Source organism: Halichoerus grypus, chromosome 8, assembly GCF_964656455.1.
Source record: "Halichoerus grypus chromosome 8, mHalGry1.hap1.1, whole genome shotgun sequence".
Lineage (NCBI taxonomy): Eukaryota > Metazoa > Chordata > Mammalia > Carnivora > Phocidae > Halichoerus > Halichoerus grypus.
In genome coordinates, this window is record NC_135719.1 from 70,246,992 (window position 1) to 70,269,730 (window position 22,739).

At 41.7% G+C, this 22,739-nt stretch overlaps 1 protein-coding gene across 1 annotated transcript in view; it reads right to left on the reverse strand.

Moving 5' to 3' along the window:
• Nucleotides 1-2,951: 2,951 nt before the first annotated feature.
• CHP1 (calcineurin like EF-hand protein 1) overlaps nt 2,952-22,739 on the reverse strand; it is a 42,597-nt gene continuing 22,809 nt past the window's right edge. The window contains exons 5-7 of the mRNA XM_036084236.2: nt 8,431-8,492; nt 5,094-5,216; nt 2,952-4,933 (exon numbers count right to left, since the gene is read on the reverse strand). Of these exons, the coding sequence (XP_035940129.1) occupies nt 4,880-4,933; nt 5,094-5,216; nt 8,431-8,492 (239 nt within the window). The 3' untranslated portion in view covers nt 2,952-4,879. The remainder of the gene's footprint in view (nt 4,934-5,093; nt 5,217-8,430; nt 8,493-22,739) is intronic.

The window sequence follows — 22,739 nt, forward strand, 5'->3', positions numbered from 1 at the left end:
CTACCTGGTTCAGTTCTTAAATAATTTAAGACTGCAAAGGGTGGTGAGAAGTGTCAAGACCATGTCTCCAAAGTCTTTCTAGTTTTGAGAAGAGGTCAGAATCTAGTGCTTAGAAGACTGAAGAGAATAGAGAAGAAAACTGAGTCTTGGCATCTCAAGACCAAATCCTTGATCAGCTTCTACCTCGGGTTAAGATGTCAGGCTAGTTGCTTACTCCATCTTAAAAGACATGAGGCTCCTCATTGCGGTCTGCTCCATCCCAGAGCTGGGAAGAAACTGCCTGCAGTACCTCACAAACTTACAGGTAAATCTCCCATCACTCCTTGGTGTAGAGGAAAAGAATCTCTAAATTGAAGTTTCTACTAAGCTAGATGTTAAACAGATCACAGATCTGTATTAGAAAATACCAGCCATCTTTAGTTTGAATCGTTTGTTGACTCAAAGCTCAGTCAAAATGTGAATTTAGGGGCGCCTGGGTGGCTCAGTCATTAAGTGTCTGCCTTCGGCTCAGGTCGTGATCCCAGGGTGCTGGGATCGAGTCCCACATAGGGATCCCTGCTCGTTGGGAGCCTGTTTCTCCCTCTGCCTCTCCCTCTCTCTTGTCTTTCATGAATAAATAAATAAAATCTTTTTTTAAAAAATGTGAATTTAGGGAATTTCAGTCCAGTAATGACTTCCTTCCAAGCAGTTCTGCTCTCAGTGTTTGGGAAATAGGATAAATACCTGGTTTATAGTATAAGAAACCCAGTTTGTAAAGATAGTCCTGAGGCATCTCTGCAATGAATGTTTGCTCTAAATCCTAATCAACACAATCTATTCTAGTATTTTATTTTTAAAGATTTACTTATTTTAGAGAGAGAGCACGAGAGAGTGGGGGAGGGATAGAGGGATCGGGAGAGAGAGAATCTCAGACTCCACTGAGTGTGGAGCCTGACACAGGATTTGATCTCACGACCCTAAGATCATGACCTGAGCCAAAATCAAGAGTGGGTTGCTTAACCGACTGAGCCACCCAGGTGCCCCATATTCTAGTATTTTAAACACAGAACTTGATAACATGATTCTAAAAGCAATTTGAAAAAAATAGATGACGTAAAGACTATTCTGAAAAGAAGAATGAAGGTAAAAGAAAGTAATTCAATTACTTGTGGCAGTTTGGCATTCATTTCTTTGGAGACATATCAAAAGCTTTAAGTACATGTCCAAACCTTGACCTAGTAATCCCACTCCTGTAAAATCTTTTCAAAGAAAAGAGCTATGTGGAGAAAGGTATTCATTGTATCATTAGAACAGATAAAATTGGAAACAATAAACAAGGTAATAATGAAATACTATATCAAGTCTATAAAATGTAACCATTAATATAAGCTAGGAAGAACAGGTAACATAGGGAAATAATACATTAATTTTGTTATTTTTTTATTATGTTATGTTAGTCACCATACAGTACATCATTAGTTTTTGATGTAGTGTTCCATGATTCATTGTTTGTGTATAACACCCAGTGCTCCATGCAGTACGTGCCCTCCTTAATACCCATCACCGGGCTAACCCATCCCCCTCTCTCCTCCCCTCTAGAACCCTGTTTGTTTCTCGGAGTCCATAGTCTCTCATGGTTCGTCTCCCTCTCTGATTTCCCCCCCTTCATTTTTCCCGTCCTTCTCCTAATGTCCTCCATGCTATTCCTTATGTTCCACAAATAAGTGAAACCATATGATAATTGACTTTCTCTGCTAATACATTAATTTTTTAAAGCTGATATAATCTTGTGTTATGTTCCATTTATGTTCAAATATGTAATGCATGGATAGACCAGAAAGGAACAAGAGAAATCAAGTTGGTTAAGGGGATTTTCCTCAAACTGTATTTAATGCTGTAATATGTTTATAACATTTTTACAGTATTGATTATGTTCCACTTTAGTCACAAGACTGCTGTTCCTTTGGCCATGGCCAGTAACATTCAGTTTTTCCCAAAATGGACTGCTTGGTCCTTCATCTAGTTGCCACTTTCACTGAATCCTAACAGACTCAAAGTGAAACAAAGCTTAAACACCATAGCAAGTCATTTGGAATGGACTTTTCAGGCAGATGGATGGGAAAAGAAGAGGGTATCATGTTAGAATTTGTATAGCTGATTCCAGCTATTATTACTGCTTTGAGTTCAGTGGCATGCCCGTAAACCTAAAGAGAGATATTTGCACCTTACAGACGAAGTAGTCACGGAGTCTTTTTTTTTTTTTTTCCTTAAGTAGACTCCACACACAGCATGGAGCCCACTGTGGAGCTCAAACTCATGACCCTGAAATCAAGACCCAAGCTGAGATCAAGACTCCCCAAGTCACTGAGTCTTGAAGATGTGAAAAGCCATGTAATGATAGCTGGGTATAATGTGTCATTGAGGCTGCACATGCTTGAGGGGGTGGATGACTTAATAACAAGCAATAAACACATACCCCATTTTTAGGCCTTTTCTACATTTAAAAAGCCCAGGAGTCAAGAACAGAAATGGAATCCTACCTGGAGTGAGCGGGAAGTGGCCAAGGTAAGAAACCTGTGCCCAGGGGCACTCAGTGCTGGCCCCTAGACGAACACCCCCACATCACAGGTCCAGGCAGCAGCAGAGCAAACATGCATTTGACAGCACAGACATAAACCTGAGTAAGGGAAACACGGTTTGGGATTTCAAACTTGAAGGAGGGGACTGAGCTTTATAAAATTCTTAAAAAACAGACAACGGGCGCCTGGGTGGCTCAGTCGTTAAGCGTCTGCCTTCGGCTCAGGTCATGATTCCGGGATCGAGCCCTGCATCGGCTCCCTGCTCCGTGGGAAGCCTGCTTCTCCCTCTCCCACTCCCCCTGCTTGTGTTCTCTCTCTCACTGTCTCTGTCAAATAAATAAATAAAATCTTTAAAAAAAAAACAAAAGAAAACTTAGACAAAACTGACCCAAGTTATTTTGTTTTAACCACAAGTATTTATTGATGGATCGAAGAATACAATATTAATGGAACAATAAGGCACAACCGTGGATTAAAACAGTTTGCTATACAGCCAAAAGGAGGAAAAAGCCATATCTTAGGAACTTTACATATGGAAGTCAAGGAGCCTCTGAAGTACCTCTCTAACAGACGAGTGTCAGAAAATTCTTCCCTTTTATCCATTTCCTATATTACATCACTTGATCACAAAGTCAGACTGATACTTCATCCAGAATTCCTCAGTCATTTATACTTGAGTCATCCGGCCTGGCCACTCCTGTTTCCCACTCTTCCCAATCCCTTTGCAGCATCTTGTTTTTGTTTTTAAGCAATTCCCTGCCAAAAGTATTCCAAAGCAAGGAAACAAGGCCTTCCAAAGCAAGGAAACAACCAAGCGAGCAAGCAAGGAGTCAGAGAAAATCAGCCAAGGGCAGATATATAGACAAAGAGACTCATAAAGACAGGAGGACAACAGCCTGATTCACTGAGGTCTATACTAAGCCGTATAGGCAGAGAAGTTGCTCTGGCTCATGCAAAGGCCTGTAAATGCCACCTCAGTTTGTGCCACTGGTGCCAGACTCCTTGTTTCTAAGAGATGAGTAGTGGTTTGCAAGAGGAGCTGGGAAGTCAATGTAACCAGGCAGCTTACGATAATAATACATTCAATGCTCGGGACCTCTTCTAGGAGCGGACTATGGCTTCCAGCATTAACATTTGCCAAGTGTAAAATTCGTTGAGAATTTTGTGCAAAACTTCAAGACACTGAGGACAATCTTTAAATCTCTCGGACTGGGATAAGTTAGGCACTTCCGTTAACACTGCTCATCCAATTGGGAAATGTGACGTGAAACACATTCTAGGGCACGTAACACTGAGGCATAAGCCATGCTGCAGAAGTTTGGGGATACACCAGGCTTTCAGAGTGCCCGGGCTCCTTGACCAAAAAGCCACGAGAAAGGCCCCAAGCACAATGTCAGGGCAGCCATTGTGGTGGTGATGGTTTCTGAAAACTAAGCAAACCTGCCGGCATATGGCCCTTTCCTGAAGAGTCACCACTGTACTAACAAGAGTAGCCACGTAGTTATGTAAGTTGAGAATCAGAGGCCAGAGGTAGAGCGACCTGAGCAAGCCACGTGGAAGCCTTGGCTCTACACCTCTCACCAAGGCCACCACCTTTCAACAAGAACATCTAACCAACAGCCCTTTGATGACAGAGCAGAGTGCAGGGGACCAAGAGATGACCATTCTTTTGCGAGAAGTGTTGGTTATGGAAAATCTCCTGTAGAGGCAACATCCCAGAGACCCATTTAAGAATAAAGGTAGACAAAAACCGCCAGACCGCCCACTATCCTGCCAAGTCAGAAATACGCTTAACAGGCATAGCTTGGGGGGCCAAGTAGAAGAGAGGGGCTGAAGCTTAATGAAGAGCAGGGAGACTGAAGAACTAAGTGACAGAGAAGTAGGAAGGAAAGGACATATAAAAAAAGGACGAAGGAGCATGCCGAAGCCTGGCTGGCTGGAGGGAAGGCAGCAAGGCTGTCTTCTACATCCAGTGAAAGAGCTTTGCTGGTTGGTTCTTGGCATGGATTGCCTCTCTCACTTTTTCAGATGGGATGGACATGTGGCCTTCAGCAGCGAACCAGGGGAGATGATATTTAGAAATGGAGATAACTGGTGAATGATACTGAACAGAAATAGACTGGGGTACCATTCTGTAATGCCCTGTTTATACACCAAAGGCAAGTTTACGTTGACAGAACATATTTGGGGTTGTCATGCAACAGCAGTAGTACTTTGGGAGAAGGGGAATGATGGGGTGGAGGTGGGGCTGGTGGACAGGCGGACTCTCAAGTTCCAGTTCGTAAATACTAGAAAGCAGGGAACAGTCTGGTCTCAGTCCTTCAGTGAAGAAATCGGATGCTCATTTTCTGTTCTACGTCCACCTTCTCCAAAACCTGGCGGGAAAAAACCCCCCAAAACCCAATTATGGTTATGAAGGTCAAAAGAGGAGATACTGCCCCAAGTTCTTATTGGAATGTTTTTCTCCCTCCCTCCTACGTGACAGAATTTTCAAACTTTTTCAGACTTTTTCAAACCAAGAGGTGATGGACTGACCTTAACAAATTCTGTGAAAGATATGGCACTGTCCCCATCCTGATCAGCCTCCTGGATGGTCCTGTCTGCAATGCTGCCCAGCTGCTCATCTGAGATATTTACTCCAACCATCATGCGTAGCACCTACAGGACCAAAAGCCAGGAATTACAGGAGACTTGGGGGTCAGCAGGACTCTTTTAAAGAAAAAGCCACCTCCACCCTCTTTTCCTTTGATGTCCTCAAATGTACAGACAGAAAGTGGAAACCCTTGTCTTCTCATCTAGGCCATTCTAGACAATGATATGAGCAGAACTCTCTGGCAAGGTCACTGGATAGAAGGCAAAGCTTCACTGGGGGAGAGTCCTTTGCATTTTGCTCTTTCCATTTTTTTTTTTGTAAATTTTTTTTATTATGTTTTTTTTTTTAAAGATTTTATTTATTTATTTGACAGAGAGACAGCAAGAGAGTGAACACAAACAGGGGGAGTGGGAGAGGGAGAAGCAGGCTTCCCGCGGAGCAGGGAGCCTGATGCGGGGCTTGATCCCAGGACCCTGAGATCATGACCTGAGCCGAGGGCAGATGCTTAACGACTGAGCCACCCAGGCACCCCTTTTTATGTTATGTTAATCACCATATGTTACATCATTAGTTTATGATGTAGTGTTCCATGATTCATTGTTTGCATATAACACCCAGTGCTCCATGCAGAACGTGCCCTCTTTAATACCCATCACCAGGCTAACCCATCCCCCCACCCCTCTCCCCTCTAGAACCCTCAGTTTGTTTCTCAGAGTCCATAGTCTCTCATGGTTCATCTCCCCCTCCGATTTCCCCCCCTTCATTCTTCCCTTCCTGCTATCTTCTTCTTCTTCTTCTTTTTTTTTAACATATAATGTATTATTTGTTTCAGAGGTACAGGTCTGTGATTCAACAGTCTTACACAATTCACAGTGCTTACCATAGCACATACCCTCCGCAAGGTCTATCACCCAGCCACCCCATCCCACCCACCCCCCACCACTCCAGCAACCCTCAGTTTGTTTCCTGAGATTAATGCTCTTCCCATTCTTTTTGTCTGGAACATAGATATGATGCTTTGGTGGTAGAGCAGCCATCCCAGGGACTGTGAGACGAAAGTCCTCTGTGTTATGCATGCCAGAGCAAGAATACAGAAGCCTGGTTCCTGGACATCACGTAGGTTCTGTATCAACCCAGATAATCTATCCCCAGACTTCTTGTTGCATGAGGCAAACTAGTTCCTTATTGGTTTAAGTCAGTTTGGTAGGGCTTTCTAGGAATCCCACATGAATGCAGTCCTCTCTGAAGCAGTGCATTAACCCAGCTATTCCTAAAGGACAGCCAAGAAACATAAAGATCTTTGAAGGTTTAAATACTAAACCCTTCTTTTTAGAAAAATAAGCACATTTAAGGGACTGTAGTCAAGAGAATTTAACACTGTTTCACCAAATTTGCTTCACACATAACAAAAAACTCCTCCCCCCAATTCTGCTAACATCTTTAGGGTATAAATATATTTTGAAAATTATTACTTTAAGCAAAATAAGCAACTGTAGTGATATGACTGTTAGTATGAAATGGGGGCCAGGGTGCTTTTGTGATGCCTCACATCACTGTAGTCAGCCACCTCTGTCTTCAGAGGTAAGAGCTGAGCTCTTCCATAGGAGAGAAAGACCTTCTGGCCCAGCAGCTCACAGGCCCCACTCCTTTACATCCTTCTCCAATCTCTTGACATAGATTTTTAAAAAGTAAATTACAGGATTTTCTGAAAAGAAAAAAAGAGCTGAAATACTGATTTGCATCAATACTGGTTATTTCTTTTTACAAATTGATTCTTGAAAATTGAAAGTTGTACATTTAGGGGTACAAAGATAGGCAAATGGAAGGATTAATAAAAAGAGACAATCTTGGGGTGCCTGGATGGCACAGTCGGTTAAGCGTCTGACTCTTGGTTTCGGCTCAGGTCATGATCTCAAGGTTGTGAGATGGAGACCCACCTCGGGCTCTGTGATCAGCATGGAGTCTGCTTGAGATTCTCTCTCTCCCTCTCCTTCTGCCCCTCCCCCCCACTCTCTCTCTCTCAAAACAAGAAAAATTTAAAAAGAGGCAATCCTGGCAAAAATACTGAATGGCCAAGCCATTTGCCATCTTCCTTGATTGTGTGTGGCTGACTAGACAAGTCCATCCTCAAATAGCAGCTTCTGATCTCAGTCCAATTATTCTCTGAAGTGTTTTATTTTTAGAATTAGAGAACCGTATTGAGCACGTGTGCTCTGTGGGGAGAGGAGTGGTGTTGTCTGAAGAATCACTCATCCAGTCTGTTAACGAGGACAAGAGGGTCTAGAAGTGGCTTGATCCAGGTCCCAGCAACCAGTGGCCCTCGCTGTCTGCCACGCCTCTGTGCCCAGTCAGCACTCCACAGAGCCACTCAGGGTTCCAGTTGGAAGTTCATTAGCAAATAGGACTTTTATTATTACTACCTTTTTTTTTTTTAAGATTTATTTATTTGAGAGAGAAAAAGAGAGAGAGGGAGCACAAGTAGGGGGAGTGAGAGAGGGAGAAGCAGGCTTCCCGTGGAGCAGGGAGCCCCACGCGGGGCTCGATCCCAGGACCCTGGAATCATGAACTGAGCCAAAGGCAGACGCTTAACGACTGAGCCACACAGGTGCCCCCCTACTTTACTTTTTAGGTGTTATCTTGAAATAGACAAATCTCCCCCAGAAAGTCCTGAATGTATTAGCTTCCTAGAGTCCTCCAGAATCATAAATATTAAAGAAAAGAAAAAAGGAGAACTTTCTCCCCTCTGAACTTGTATTTAAGGAAGTGGGGAAGACAAGAGGAAGGCAATGCTAAGAGGATGAAATGCTAGTCACTGCTAGTAGGAGGACAGGGAATTGTCCTCAGGAGCAACAAAGGACAGTGAGCACTTGGCTCTGTACACTGGCCCAGCAAGAGCTCCTTGACTCCTACATCAAGCCCAAGGACAGGCGGGACAGCAGCATTCACCTAAGTGTCATCAGAATATACCTGGATATCAATAAGCTGATATAACAATAATGGAACTATCTGACTTAGACCATCTTGCATAGTTTAGCTCTGCCAGTCAGCACCTAAAAGACATTAAACTGGCTTTTAAATAGCAGAGACATCTGTCTTTGAGAACTCAATGAGCCATTTCACGTTCCTGCAGGGTCATCCGGCTCTGCCTTATATCTAAAACAGTACTCTGCACAGGCAGGTGTTAAATAAACACTTGCTGAAAGAACAATTCCCGCCCAAAAGGACAAGCAGACAGAGCCCAAAGAAGTTGTCCACATGCACGGCAGCTGTCACACATACCTGTAACAGCTCATCACGGGAAATCTTGTCATCTTTATCCAAGTCATAGAGTCGAAAAGCAACTGGTAGGGGAAAACGAGAAGTTACTGGAAATTAGCAGTGTTTTGCCCCTTCTCAAGGAAGTAATACATAAAGAACACTAGACAGGAAACTGACAACAAGTAGTTTCTCAAGAGTAACTGACATGACCTCTAGAGCTTTTAGACATTATAACATTTAAGAAACTGAAATGCATCTCATAATTGATGACATCTTAACCCTGATAAAATAGGGCCCCTCTTCAGGCAAATCAGAAAACTTAATAAAAAGAAACAACTGGATGTTCTTTTTCTTACCTTAGAATGTTTAAAAACAAAAAAACAAAAAAACAAATCTGTAAGTGGTTCTGGACATGAGGTCATCTCACAAAACCCACCAAGTCTACTGTGCACCACTCAGAGGGAGCCAGGAACAGGAGCCGTGCAGGCGAAGGAGCTGACTACACAAAGTATTGCTTGGGGAAAATGGCATTTTGGCAAATTTCTGCCAAATTTCAAGTAATTGTCTTTCATCTTGGAACTCTGAAAGTAAAGAACTTTACTTTTTTTTTTTTTTAAAGATTTTATTTTTTAAGAACTTCACTTTTAAATAAAAATGCCAAGAATTTGATGGTCTCCTGGCCTTACCATGTTCCTCTCCCTTAAATATATATGTAAGTCTTCCGGAACCTAGGATAAATGAGAGAATTCAGAAGAGCAAAAATCATTCAGACAGGGCCACATTGCTGAAGAGCTACCAGGTGAGGTGTCATACCATTGGATGATTTTACTGGCAACTGTGAGAAATCGTCACACTGAGGAACTGACTGCCTTGTAATTATAGTTGAATGAAGTGTGGTTTTGAGGCTCTGAATCACAGTATGCTATTAAGGTTTTTGGGTTTTGGTATGGTGCTGTGAATACTAAAAGGCCAAAATCCACTGTTCTAGCTATTAAGATACAGATTTAGATCTTGTCCTCTGCAGGTCATGATCTAGTAGAGGAGAGCAACATACCTCTCACTTTAATACATATGCAATGTTATCATACGTATGAAATGCTAGGGAACAAAAAGTATGGCAGTTATGCCTTTCTGGTTCAAGTAACATTTAAACATGGTCCTGAAAGACAAATCTGATGACGGGTGGGATTCTAGGCAGAGCTCATACTAGGCACAAAGGCATTAGAACATGGATGAATATCTCAGTGTTGAAACCACCCCTTCCCGTGCCAAAAAGGAGTCCACTAAAAGTTGAAGTAAAAATTTTAGAAAAATTTAACTTACTTGTTGTAAGGTACATATTAGAATTCTAGAGGGGGAGGGGCACCTGGCTGGCTTAGTTGGTATAGCATGTGACCCTTGATCTTGGGGTTGTGAGTTCAAGTCCCACATTGGGTGCAGAGATTATTTAAATAAATAAACTTAAAAAAATTCTAGAGGGGGGAATGACTGGGAGACTTTCTCTAATGTTTGTTTTCTTCAATTTGGTTAGTTGATTAACTTTATCAAATTTGAGAATTTACATGCTTAGGAGGTTTAGATTGCAAAGGAAAGAAGATAAGGATCATTACTATTCCTAAAGGAATATATGTTTATTTTATTTTAAGATTTTATTTATTTACTTGAAAGAGAGAGAGAGCGAGCCCAAGCAGGGAAGACGGGCAGAGGGAGAGGGAGAAGCAGATTCCCCGCTGAGCAGGGAGCCCAATGTGGGGCTCGATTCCAGGACCTGGAGATCATGACCTAAGCCAAAGGCAGATGCTTAACCGACTGAGCCACCCAGGCACCCTAGTAATACCTAGAGTGAACACACAGACACACACATACCTATATATGTTGTCAAGTTTAAAATACATAAAATGTGTTATTTACTAAGCACTCTTCAGGATGATTTCGGAATGGAAATCTGTTTGCTATATAACCCATAAACATCTGTTTCTGAATTTTTTTATTTAAACAACCATTTATTTTCATTTTTTTTAAAGTAACCTCCACGCCCAATGTGGGGCTCGAACTCATGGCCCCCAGATCAAGAGTCACACGCTCTACTGACTGAGCCAGCCAGGCGCCCCTGTTTCTGAATTTTTTAATCAGGTAACTATTATAAACACATCTCCTTCTGCCAAGGTATTTACAGAAGCCTGAACTGCTAATTTTTTTTTTTAAGATTCATGTATTTATTTTAGGGAGACAGAGAGAAATCCTTAAGCAGACTCCCTGCTAAGCGTAGAGCCTGACACAGGGCTTGATCCCAGGACCCTGAGATCATGACCTGAGGTGAAATTAAGTCAGATGCTTAACCGACTGAGCCACCTAGGGGCCCCTGAAACAGCTAATTCTTAAAACTCAGCTGCCAAGGACTGAATGTTTGTATTCCCGCCAAAATTCTTATTTTGGAACTCTCAATCCCCAATGTGATGCTCTTAGGAGGTGAGGCCTTTGGGAGGTAATTAGGTTTGGATCAGGTCCTGAGGGTGGGGTCCTCATGATAGAATTAATGCCCTTATAAAAAGAGGAGACAGGAAATTTCTCCTCCTCTCTGTCTCTACCTCCCTCCCCATATGAGGATACAGTAAGAAAAAGGGGGCTCTTCTGGGTGCAGCAGGAGGACCCTCACCAAGAACCTGACTGTGCTGGCACCCTGTTCTCAGACTTCCAGGCTCCAGAAATTTGAGAAACATCTGTTGTTTAAGCCACCCAGTCTATGGTGAGCAGAGGAAGATATCAGCAGAGAGGTAAATACAGAGATTACCCGATAGGACCTTTGAAGAAAAACCGCAGCATTAGTAGTTGTTTCTTAACTGACCTGGATTCCTATCAGGCAGTTCTGGCCCTGAACCAGCAAAAACATTTTCCCCAAGATAAACGAATGGTCAAACGCGTAAATGACTGAGCCATTTTGTTAACATTTCTCTCTTTACTCTTCTCATCTCTCTTTTATCTCCCCATTCTTGGTCCTATGATTTGGACTCTCCCAATCCAGAGCTATCTTCTTGCATCTCTGGTTCCATGGCTTTAATTAAACGCTTTCCAGTGCTTGTGATTCCCAAATGTGATCTGCTTGTGATTCCCTCTGCTCTGAGCTCCTGACACTGATGTCAAAGCGATATGGTACACTGGTTAAGACTCTGGCTCTGCTGAATTCTGGCTCTGGGGGTTACGGGCTATGTGAACGTGAACAAGTTACTTGAACTCTCGGTGCCTCAGTGGCCCAAAAGGGGTAAGCAAAATGAGGGTAACAGAATCCACCTCACAGGGTTGTAAGGACTGAAGGAATTACACACAAAGGGCACTTTATTTTTTTTTTTTAAGATTTTATTTATTTATTTGAGAGAGAGAGAATGAGAGAGAGAGAGCATGAAGGGGGGGAGGGTCAGAGGGAGAAGCAGACTCCCTGCTGAGCAGGGAGCCTGATGTGGGACTTGATCCTGGCACTCCATGATCATGACCTGAGCTGAGGGCAGTCATTTAACCAACTGAGCCACCCATGTGCCCACAAAGGGCACTTTAAAGAGTGCTGCGCACACAGTAGGAGCTCAATAAATATCACTTACCTTCCGTTACCTCCCTCCCCTCTTTTCACACCACTCACCTCTTTCTTGGTAATGCTTTGTTCTCTGAACATTCCAAGTACTCATTTACCCTGGTTGTTCCTGTGCCCAGAGCTCTCTTCTGTTCTTTGCGTGGCTGGCTCATTCTTAGCTCAGAGAGGCTTTCTTTCACTCACAACTCCTTCTAATGCAGTGGCACCCCTAACCACTTTCTCACCTCACCTTATCCTTTTCCTTCACAAGACTTGCCACAACCATAAAGTTTTTCTTCAACTGTCATTTCTTTTTCTTCTTGTTTTTTTTTTAAGTAGGCTCCACGCCCAGAGTGGAGCCCAACACGGGGCCTGAACTCATGACCCTGAGATCTAGACCTGAGCTGAGATCAAGAGTTGGACACTTAACTGACTGAGCCACCCAGGCACCCCCATCTGTCATTTTCCATGTAGTCTGTTTCTCTTATTAGATCATAAGCTCTATGAAAGCAAAGACCTTATCTGATTTATGCATCATTGTATCATGGGACTAAATTAGTGCCTGGCATACAGTAGTTGCTCAAACATTTGCTTAATGAAAGACCAAATGAATGATCTCAGTCAAATCTTTACCTTTTGATCACTGATTCTTCTTTAAAAAAAGGAGGGGGGGTAAAATATACGTAAAATTTACCATTTTGACTCTTTTACAATGTACAAAGTACTTTCACATGGTTGTGTAACCACCACCACCAACCATCTCCAGAACTTTTTCATCTTCCCCATGAAACTCTGACCCACTAAACAGTAATTCCCCCTTTCCCCCTATCCCGGACAACTTTCTATGAATTTGGGCTACTCTAGGAACCTCATATAAGAAGAATCAAACAATATTTATCCTTTTGTCTGACTTACTATTTTTTTTAGTATCATCCATGTGCATGTAGCAGAATCTCCTTCTTTGAGGTCAAATAATGTTCTTTTTTTTTTTTTTTTTTTAAGATTTTATTTATTTGCGAGAGAGAGAATGAGAGACAGAGAGCATGAGAGGGAGGAGGGTCAGAGGGAGAAGCAGACTCCCTGCCGAGCAGGGAGCCCGATGTGGGACTCGATCCCGGGACTCCAGGATCATGACCTGAGCCGAAGGCAGTCGCTTAACCAACTGAGCCACCCAGGCGCCCCGAGGTCAAATAATGTTCTACACTGTATGTATATAACGCATTTTGTGTATCCTTTCATCTTTCAATGGACATTTGGGTTGCCTCTACCTCTTCGCTGTTGTGAATATGCTGTTCACTGTTTCTTCTTGGCTACTCTCCCTAACTCCACTTTACAATATTCCTCATCCTCCAAATAAAAGAGCTTCATGCAGACCCCTTATTTCCCGCATCACTCATTATGTGTTATAAAAAACTTCAGGGGCGCCTGGGTGGCTCAGCTGGTTAAGGATCTGCCTTCGGCTCAGGTCGTGGTCGTGGCATCCTGGCGCGCGTGGGGGTGGGGGTGGGTAGTCCCTGCTCAGCACGGAGTCTACTTCTCCCTCTGCCCCTCTCTCCTCTTCCTGCTCATGCTCTCGCTCTCTCTCTCAAATAAATTTAAAAAAAAAAAATTTTTTTTTTAATAATGAAGAGGGTTTGTTTTTTTTTTTAAAGATTTTATTTGACAGCGACAGAGACAGTGAGAGAGGGAACACAAGCAGGGGGAGTGGGAGAGGGAGAAGCAGGCTCTCCGCAGAGCAGGGAGCCCGATGCAGGGCTCAATCCCAGGACCCTGGGATCATGACCTGAGCTGAAGGCAGATGCTTAATGACTGAGCCACCCAGGCGCCCCTCAAATAAATAAAAAACCTTAAAAAAAAACTTCGATCATTTAAGAAGACAATTAGAACATCAACAGGGAAGCTTATAGACCTCTCCCTTACCACACCTTGAACCACCGTAAGGTGGGTGGTACCTTTCATATAAGACATCATAACCTCACTGATCCGAAGCGGAGAGCAATTAGGAACCATTCCTCGGAGACAAACAGATCAGTAGTACCATGTGTGCTTGGGCCTGTGCCTACAGAGGTACAGTTCAGCCCTGGTGGCTGCCCTTAACACTTTCACTGCAGCATGAAAAAGAAATAGGACCAAGTGTGCTCTCAGAGTTCCTATTCTATGCAAAAGATGGTTCATAATCAAATTTGGTTCTAGAAACTCATATTTTTTTTTTTAAGATTTTATTTATTTATTTAATTGACAGAGAGAGAGACACACAGTGAGAGAGGGAACACAAGCAGGGGGAGTGGGAGAGGGAGAAGCAGGCTTCCCGCCGAGCGGGTAACCCGATGTGGGGCTCGATCCCAGGACCCTGGGATCATGACCTGAGCCAAAGGCAGTCGCTTAAGCAACTGAGCCACCCAGGCGCCCCTAGAAACTCATATTTTTAAGCAGATAAATGTGGAAGGTAAATGTATTTTAGTGGCAAATATGCTGTTAGATGTACAATGTTCAATTGCTTAGTCTACACCAAAAGGTGCTGTCTTGCTGCTTCTTTAGCTCTGTGGGAAATTCAGAGAAAACCAACATATAAACAGAAGTAGACATACAAGACTCCTCCTGTAGCTTTGGTTTCATCGATCTAATCACACGAATGTGATCCCAACAGATAGACTGCAACAGAATTCTAATTGGTTTTCAGCTCTCTGTAAAAGTTGGTCTGAAAGCCAAGACTAAAGTAATGGAAAAACTATGTATAACGTGCACAGTACTTTGCTATTATTCTATCTCATTCTAAAGTTTGCCATTTCTGGGGATGCCTGGCTGGCTCATTTGATAGAGCATGTAACTCTTGATCTCAGGGTTATGAGTTCAAGCCCCACATTGGGTGTAGAGCCTACTAAAGAAAAGAAAAGAAAAGAAAGGGAAGGGAAAGGAAAGGGAAAGGGAAGAAGGAAGGAAAGTTAGTTCACCATTTCTGTGGCATTCAAACCTTCTTCCTTCCTAACAGACTCTCATCCACAGCTGTCTGTCTCTGTCCCATCAGATGTGAACAGGGAAACAACACAGCCTAGTTGCTGATGAAAGCCATCATGTGACCACAAGGAGTCAGGCCTTTGGATGAAGCACATCCTAAGGATGGCAGAGCAGAGCAATAGAAAAAACCAAAATTAACTCTGACACTTGCCTCACCTGTTTTGTAAAGTGAAATAAAATACTTTCTTATTGTTGAATCCAGATGAGTCAGCTAAAGGAATCCTAACTGATACACTAAGTAACTACCAAATCTGTTTGGAATGTTTTCGTCAAGGTCAGTGTGAATTAATGTACTTAGACCATAGCAATTTACAAAGGAAATGAACTACAAAGAAAAGACTAATCCATGTGTTGCATAAAATATCTGGATCAAGCCATGGGAATACAAAGCTAAAGAAGTGTAATTTTTTTTTCTTTTCTTAGTATTAACTGCTTGCTGATTTGAAAGGTCTATAATGCAGAAATTTTAAAAAACCACAAGGGGTTCAATTTGTTTTACCTACTAGTTTTCCTTTTTTTCTATTGGGGTAAAATACACATAGAATTTACCATCTTAACCATTTTTTTTTTTTTAAGATTTTATTTATTTATTTGACAGAGACAGAGCGAGAGAGGAACACAAGCAGGGGAAGTGGGAGAGGGAGAAGCAGGCTTCCCGCGGAACAGGGAGCCCGATGTGGGGCTCGATCCCAGGACCCTGGGATCATGACCTGAGCCGAAGGCAGATGCTTGACAACTGAGCCACCCAGGCGCCCCCCTTCTTAACCATTTTTAAGTGTATAGTTCAGTGGCAATAAATACATTGACATTGTTATACCATCATCACCACCATCCATCCCTAGAACTCTCTTCATCTTGTAAAACTGAATCTCTATACCTATTAAATAATAACTCCCCATTCTCCTCTCCCCCATCCCTGGCAATCACCATTATATATTCTGTTGATTTTGACTACCTCTAAGTACCCATATCAGTGGAATCATACACTATTTGTCTTTTTGTGACTGGCATCATGTCCTCAAGGTTCATCCGTATTGTAGAATATTGCAATTTCCTTCCTTTTTAAGGCTAAATAATATTCCATTCAATGTATATAGCACATTTTTGCTTATCCACTCATTTATGGATGGACACTTGAATTGCTTTCTCATTTTAGCTATTATGAATAACACTGCTAAGAATGTAGCTATAGCAATATCTCTTCAAGACCCTGCTTTCAATTCTTTTGGAAACATACAGAGAATTGGAAGTCTGAGTCATGGTAGTTCCATTTTTAATTTTTTGAGGAACCACCATACTGTTTTCCACAGTGGTTATACCACTTTGCATTCCCACCAACAATGCACGAGGGTTCCAATTTCCCTACATCCTTAACAACACTTGTTATTTTGTTTTTGTTTTTTTAAAGATTTTATTTATTTACTTGAGAGAGAGAAAGTGAGAGACAGAGCAAAAGCAGAGGGAGAGGGGCCAAGGGAAAGGGAGAAGCAGACTTCCTACTCAGCAGGGGGCCCGACACAGGCTCGATCCCAGAACCCTGAGGTCATGACTCCAGCCAGACAGATGCCCAACCGACTGAGCCACCCAGGCGCCCTTATTTTCTGTTTGTTTTTTTATAGTAGCCATCATAATGGGTGTAGGGTAGTATCTCGTTGTAGTTTTGATTTGCATTTCCCTAATAATTACTGACGTTCAGCACCTTTTCATGTGCTTGTGGGCCATTTGTATGTTTTCTCTGGAAAAATGTCTATTCAAGTCCCTTGCCCATTTCTGAATTGGGTTGTTTTTGTTGTTTTAGGAGTTCTCTATATATTCTGGGTATTAAGCCCTTATCAGATATATGATCCGCCAATATTTTCTCCCATTCTGTGGGTTGTCTTTGTACTTTGTATTGTCTTTTGAAACAAGAACACATTTTATTTTCATGAAGTCCAATTGCTTGATTTTTAATTATGTCACCTGTGCCTTTGGTGTCACAGCTAAGAAATCACTGCCAAATGCAATGTCACGAAGGTTTTGTCCTATGTTTTGTTCTAAGAGTATTATTGTTTTAGGCCTTACATTTAGGTCCTTGATCCATTTTGAATTAGTCTGTGTCTATAGTGTTAGGTAATGGTCCGAATTCATTCTTTTGCATCTGGATATCCAGTTTTCTCAGCACCATTTGTTAAAAAGGCTGTCTGTTCTCTTTCTATTGAATAGTCTTGGCACTCTTGTCAAAAATCAATTGACCCGGGACGCTTGGGTGGATCAGTTGGTTAAGTGTCTGCCTTCAGCTCAGCTCATGACCGCAGGGTCCTAGGATCAAGCCCTGTATAGGGTTCCCTGCTCAGTGGGGAGTCTGCTTCTCCCTCTCTGTCTGCCCTAACCCCCACCCCCGCTTGTGTTCTGTCTCAAATAAATAAAAAATAAATAAAATCTTAAAAAAAAAAAAGCATTCTACTACATGTCCTTTTCTTCTTGACCAGGAATTACCTGTAATTCACATGTAAATATCTCATTAAAAAAATTCTTCCAGGGGCCCCTGGGTGGCTCAGTGGAACAGCATCTGACTCTTGATTTTGGCTCAGGTCATGATCTCGGGGTCGTGGGATTGAGCCCCTTTCCAGGCTCCACAGAGCTGAGTATGGAGTCTGTTTGTCCTTTTCCCTTTGCTCTTCCCCCTGCTTGCGCGTGTGCTAACTCTCTCTCTCTAAAATAATTAAAATCTGGGACGTCTGGGTGGCTCAGTCAGTTAAGCCACTGCCTTCGGCTCAGGTCATGATTCCAAGGTTCTGGAATCGAGTCCTGCATCAGGCTCCTTGCTCAGCGGGGAGCCTGCTTCTCCCTCTAGGCCTGCTGCTCCCCCTGCTTGCTCAGTCTCTCGCTCTCTGACAAATAAATAAAATCTTTAAAATAAACTAATTAAAATCTTAAAAAAAAAATCTTCCTTCTGGGGCACCTGGGGGACTCAGTCCATTAAGCACCCGACTCCTGATTTTGGCTCAGGTCATGATCTCAGGGTCGTGAGATGGAGCCCTGAGTAGAGCTGTGCGCGTCTCGGGTAGTCTGCTTCTCTCCCTCTCCCTCTGCCCCTCCCTCCAACTCGTGTACATGCGTGCGCTCTCTCTAAAATAACTAAATAAAATCTTTAAAGAAAATGGTTAAGATGAAAAATTTTAGGGCAACTCTCTTGGGTCCCCTCCCTCTTTGGGAGCTTTGTACTATCACTCCATAAACTTTGCTTTGCTGCCCACCAAAAATTTTTTAAAAAAAGATAAGTTTTATGTTATGTGTTTTTTACTATAATAAAAAAAAAATCTTCCTTATGATAATGATTTATGGTTTTCAGTGCCTCAAACTTCCAGGTACTTTCTTATAAATGTGCTTTTGTCTATCTCTGGGATCCAAAATCAAATATGGTTCCTAAAATGTATTCTCTTTAGCATAGAGTGGGATTCCATTATTCTCATTCTAAAGGATACATTTCTAAAGGATACAGAAATGTATTACATGACCCTGAGGTGAGGGTAAAGGTGCTGCAAGCCAGGCAGTCATGGTGTACAGTGGGTGCATCTTAGATTTATCCCTTAGGTCTTGTTCAAACATGGACCCAAATGCAGCACTCTAGTATATCCCTTACAGCATTCATTTTATTAGATTTAGTCCAACTCTTTGCAGCCTATCATTATCTCTTTTGGTTCTGATTCTGTGGTGTCTTGTATTCACTATGCCTCCAAGTTTACAGTCAACCAGAAACTTGATATATTTACTTATTACAGCTTCAACGAAAGCCACTGATGAAAAGAAAAACAAAAAGCTAAAGGAGCCCCGCAACATACCACTGGGAACCTCTGTCTGGTCTAACACAAATTCATACCTTTTGGGTGTTCTAACCTACTGCTCCATTGTATACAACAAGATACTGAGAAAGACTTTATTAAATGTTTTTCTGAAAACTATTTTATGTCAACAAATGCCATGAAAGAAATATGCAAAGAGAAGCACATGAATGTATTTCTCTATTGCTTTCTCCAATGTACTGTTGGCCATTTTTTGGTTTACTTTTTATTCTGGAGTAGAGATTCACAGGAAGTTACAAAAAAAATACATAGGAAGGTCCCCATATACCCCTCACCAGTCTTCCCTGGTGGTTAATATCTTGCATAACTGTAATATCGACAGTGGTACAATTCAAAGCTTATTCAGATTTCACTGTGTGTTTCTGTGTAAGCACACACGTGTGTGTATAGTTCTAAGCAATTTTACCACCTATGTAGTTTTGTGTCACCACCACCACGTTCAAGATACAGAGCTGTTTGAAACAGACTCATAAATACAGAGAACAAAATCGTGGCTGTCAGAAGGGAGATGGGTGAAATGAGCAAAACAGGTGAAGGGGATCAAGAAGAACTTCTAGTTATAAAATAAATTATTCACAGGGATGTAAGGATGTAAAGTACAGCACAGGGAAAATGATCAGTAGTAACTGTAATAACTTTGTATGGTGATGGATGGTAACTACACTTACCATGGTGAGCCTTTCATAATGTATATAAATGTCAAATAGCTATGTAGTACACCTAAAACTACTATATTGATGTCAACTATACTTCAATAATAATAATAATAATAATAATAATAATGATAATAATTAAAAAAAGATACAGAGCTGTTCCACAGCCTCCAATGTTACATCCTGTTATTTAATAAATAATTGGGATGCCTGGGTGGCTCAGTTGGTTAAGCGTCCAACTCTTGGTTTTGGCTCAGGTGATGACTCTGGGTCCTGAGATGGGACCCCGCATCAGGTTCTGCACTTAGTAGGGAGCCTGTTTGGGGATTCTCTCCCTCTGCCCCTCCCCCTGCTTGTGGGCACATGCATGCGTGCACACGCTCTCTCTCTCTCTCTCAAATAAATAAATCTTTAAATAAAATAAATAACAAAGAAGCACATCTATTACTCTCACAAAGTTGCATTAATACTTTGGCAATTGGGGCACCTGGGTGGCTCAGTTGGTTAAGCGGCTGCCTTCGGCTCAGGTCATGATCCCCGAGTCCCAGGATCAAGTCCTGCATCGGGCTCTCTGCTCGGTGGGGAGTCTGCTTCTCCCTCTGACCCATTCCCCTCTCATGCTCTCTCTCACACTCTCAAATAAATAAATAAATAAATAAAATCTTAAAAAAAAATACTTTGGCAATTGTATTTTGATATAATTGGCTTCCTTTATAATCCTATGTATTTGATTTTATGCTTTTAAAGTATTCTGAGGGGCGCCTGGGTGGCTGTCGTTAAGCGTCTGCCTTCAGCTCAGGTCATGGTCCCAGGGTCCTGGGATCGAGCCCCGCATCGGGCTCCCTGCTCGGTGGGAGGCCTGCTTCTCCCTCTCCCTCTCCCCCTGCTTGTGTTCCCTCTCTCGCTCTCTGTCAAATAAATAAATTAAAAAAAAAAAAAAAAAAAAGGATTCTGAGATGGGGTCAGTAGGATTCACTAGACTGCCAAAGGAATTCATGACTTAAAACAAGTAGAGTCCCCCCTACCCTCAAAAGTAGAGCCCATGCTAGAGAGGGAATTCAGGTAACAGGTATGATTTGGTCTGATGACCTTTAAAGTCTCCTCTAATCCTGGATTAGAAAAGCAAGCATAGTTTCATTCTGTGCTTTCATAACAGCACAGAACGTCTCTTAACTGTCTTCTCCTTAACCAACTCACTTGATTCACCGATTCTCTCCCTCCCTTTGCAAATCATTCCAACTGATGTGGTGGCACACTGCATACTCTTAGCTAATGGGCAACACCTAAGTGTCTACTCCATCAGCTGCGTTGGATGTTCACCAAGAGTCAGGTGTATACACTGCCCTACAAGCTATTTGTATTGTTAATAAGAACTATATATAATTAATAAACAGTGAAACATGTATGTGAAAACAAAGTTATTGTTTCGTGAAATTTAGATTGATTACTTCTGAAAGACTCAAAATTAAGTTACTGGAAAAAGAAAACAAACACCTGCTGCTAACATAAAGTGTGGCAGAATAAGTGTAAGAGATTGAGGAAAAATGTAAACAACAGAAAGATTCTATTTTTGGAATGCTTTACGAGTATCTTTAAGCTCTTTTTCCACTTAAAAGAAACTGCAACCAGAAACCTCAGATTATACATTATAAATGTGCTCTGTATAAAAAGTTACACGACTCCCATCAGCAGACTTTTATGAAAACAAATAAAACCCAAAAACTCTTAGTCCCACACCAAAAGATTGGACAGTGAATGTGTTTTTAAACATTTTAAGGTAAATTTAAAAAAATGAAATCTTGCCGTCTGCAACGATGTGTATGGAACTAGAGGGTGTCAAGCTAAGTGAAATAAGTCAATCAGAGAAAGACAATTATCATATGATCTCACTCATATGCAGAATTTAAGAAACAAAACAGAGGATCATAGGGGAAGAGAGGAAAAAAAAATAAAACAAGATGAAATCAGAGAGGGAGACAAACCTTAAGAGATTCTTAATCATAGGAAACAAACTGAGGGTTCCTGGAGGGGAGGATGGGGTAACTGGACATTAAGGAGGGCACTTAATGTGATATAATGAGCACTGGGTGTTATAAGACTGATGAATCACTGACCTCTACCTCTGAAACCAATAATACATTATATGTTAATTAATTGAATTTAAATAAATATTTTAAGGTAAAATAAAATATTAAACCATGTATCCTCTTCTGTGATTCTATGCTATACCTGGCTTTTTCAATTATTATTTAAGCCCTGGTCTGACAACATTGAGTAAGAAAATTTCTATTATGCTAATGTCAGAATCAGGCAAACCTGTACTAAACATATGCTGAAACTCTTAACATGTGGAGAAACAGGCTTGGTCTCAAGTCGTATTTAGTCTTGAAAGAAGAAATTAGAATTCACTAACAAACATAAAGTATTCAATACATTTGAGAACAATTCATTGGAGTTCTATTTTCTTCTACATTGTTTTGTTTGTACTTAAGTTTTCTGGTCTTCATTAAGGTACATGATACCGTGTTAAAGAAGAGCAGTATTTTACTATTTTGGTTCAAAAATCTTCCCCGTCCTATATAACAAAACTTATTTCAGTGCTTCTGAAACTCTTTACCCGAAATATCAAGAGAGTAAAATCATAGTCCCATAGCTAGGGAGATCTGACGATGTGGCCCAAAGGCTACAAGTTAAAAGTTTAAGTCTCACATACCCATCTTTCTTCTTCTTCTATTATTTTTTATTTTTTTAAAGATTTCATTTATTTGACAGACAGAGAGAGACAGCGAGAGAGGGAACACAAGCAGGGGGAGTGGGAGAAGGAGAAGCAGGCTTCCTGCTGAGCAGGGAGCCCGATGTGGGGCTCGATTCCAGGACCCTGGGATCATGACCTGAGCCGAAGGCAGACACTTAACGACTGAGCCACTTTCTTCTTCTTTTTTTTTTTGTTTTTAAAGTAATCTCTCTGCCTAACATGGGGCTGGAACTCACAATTCTGAGACCAAGAGTCACATGCTCTACTGACTGAGCCAGCCAGGTGGCTTGCATCTTTCAAATGTGTGTAAATCTGGCATTATTTTCTATGAGTTATCTATATTTGTTTCACTATTTAAAGGCCTTTTATTTTTCTTTAAATCATCCAATAAAAACTTGATGGGCCCCATTTATTCTGTGGCTTCGAAGACCTCTCTGTATACCACTGTGCACTCTTGCAACAGAAGCCTGGGCTCAATCAATGCAATACAATTTCCATTTCCA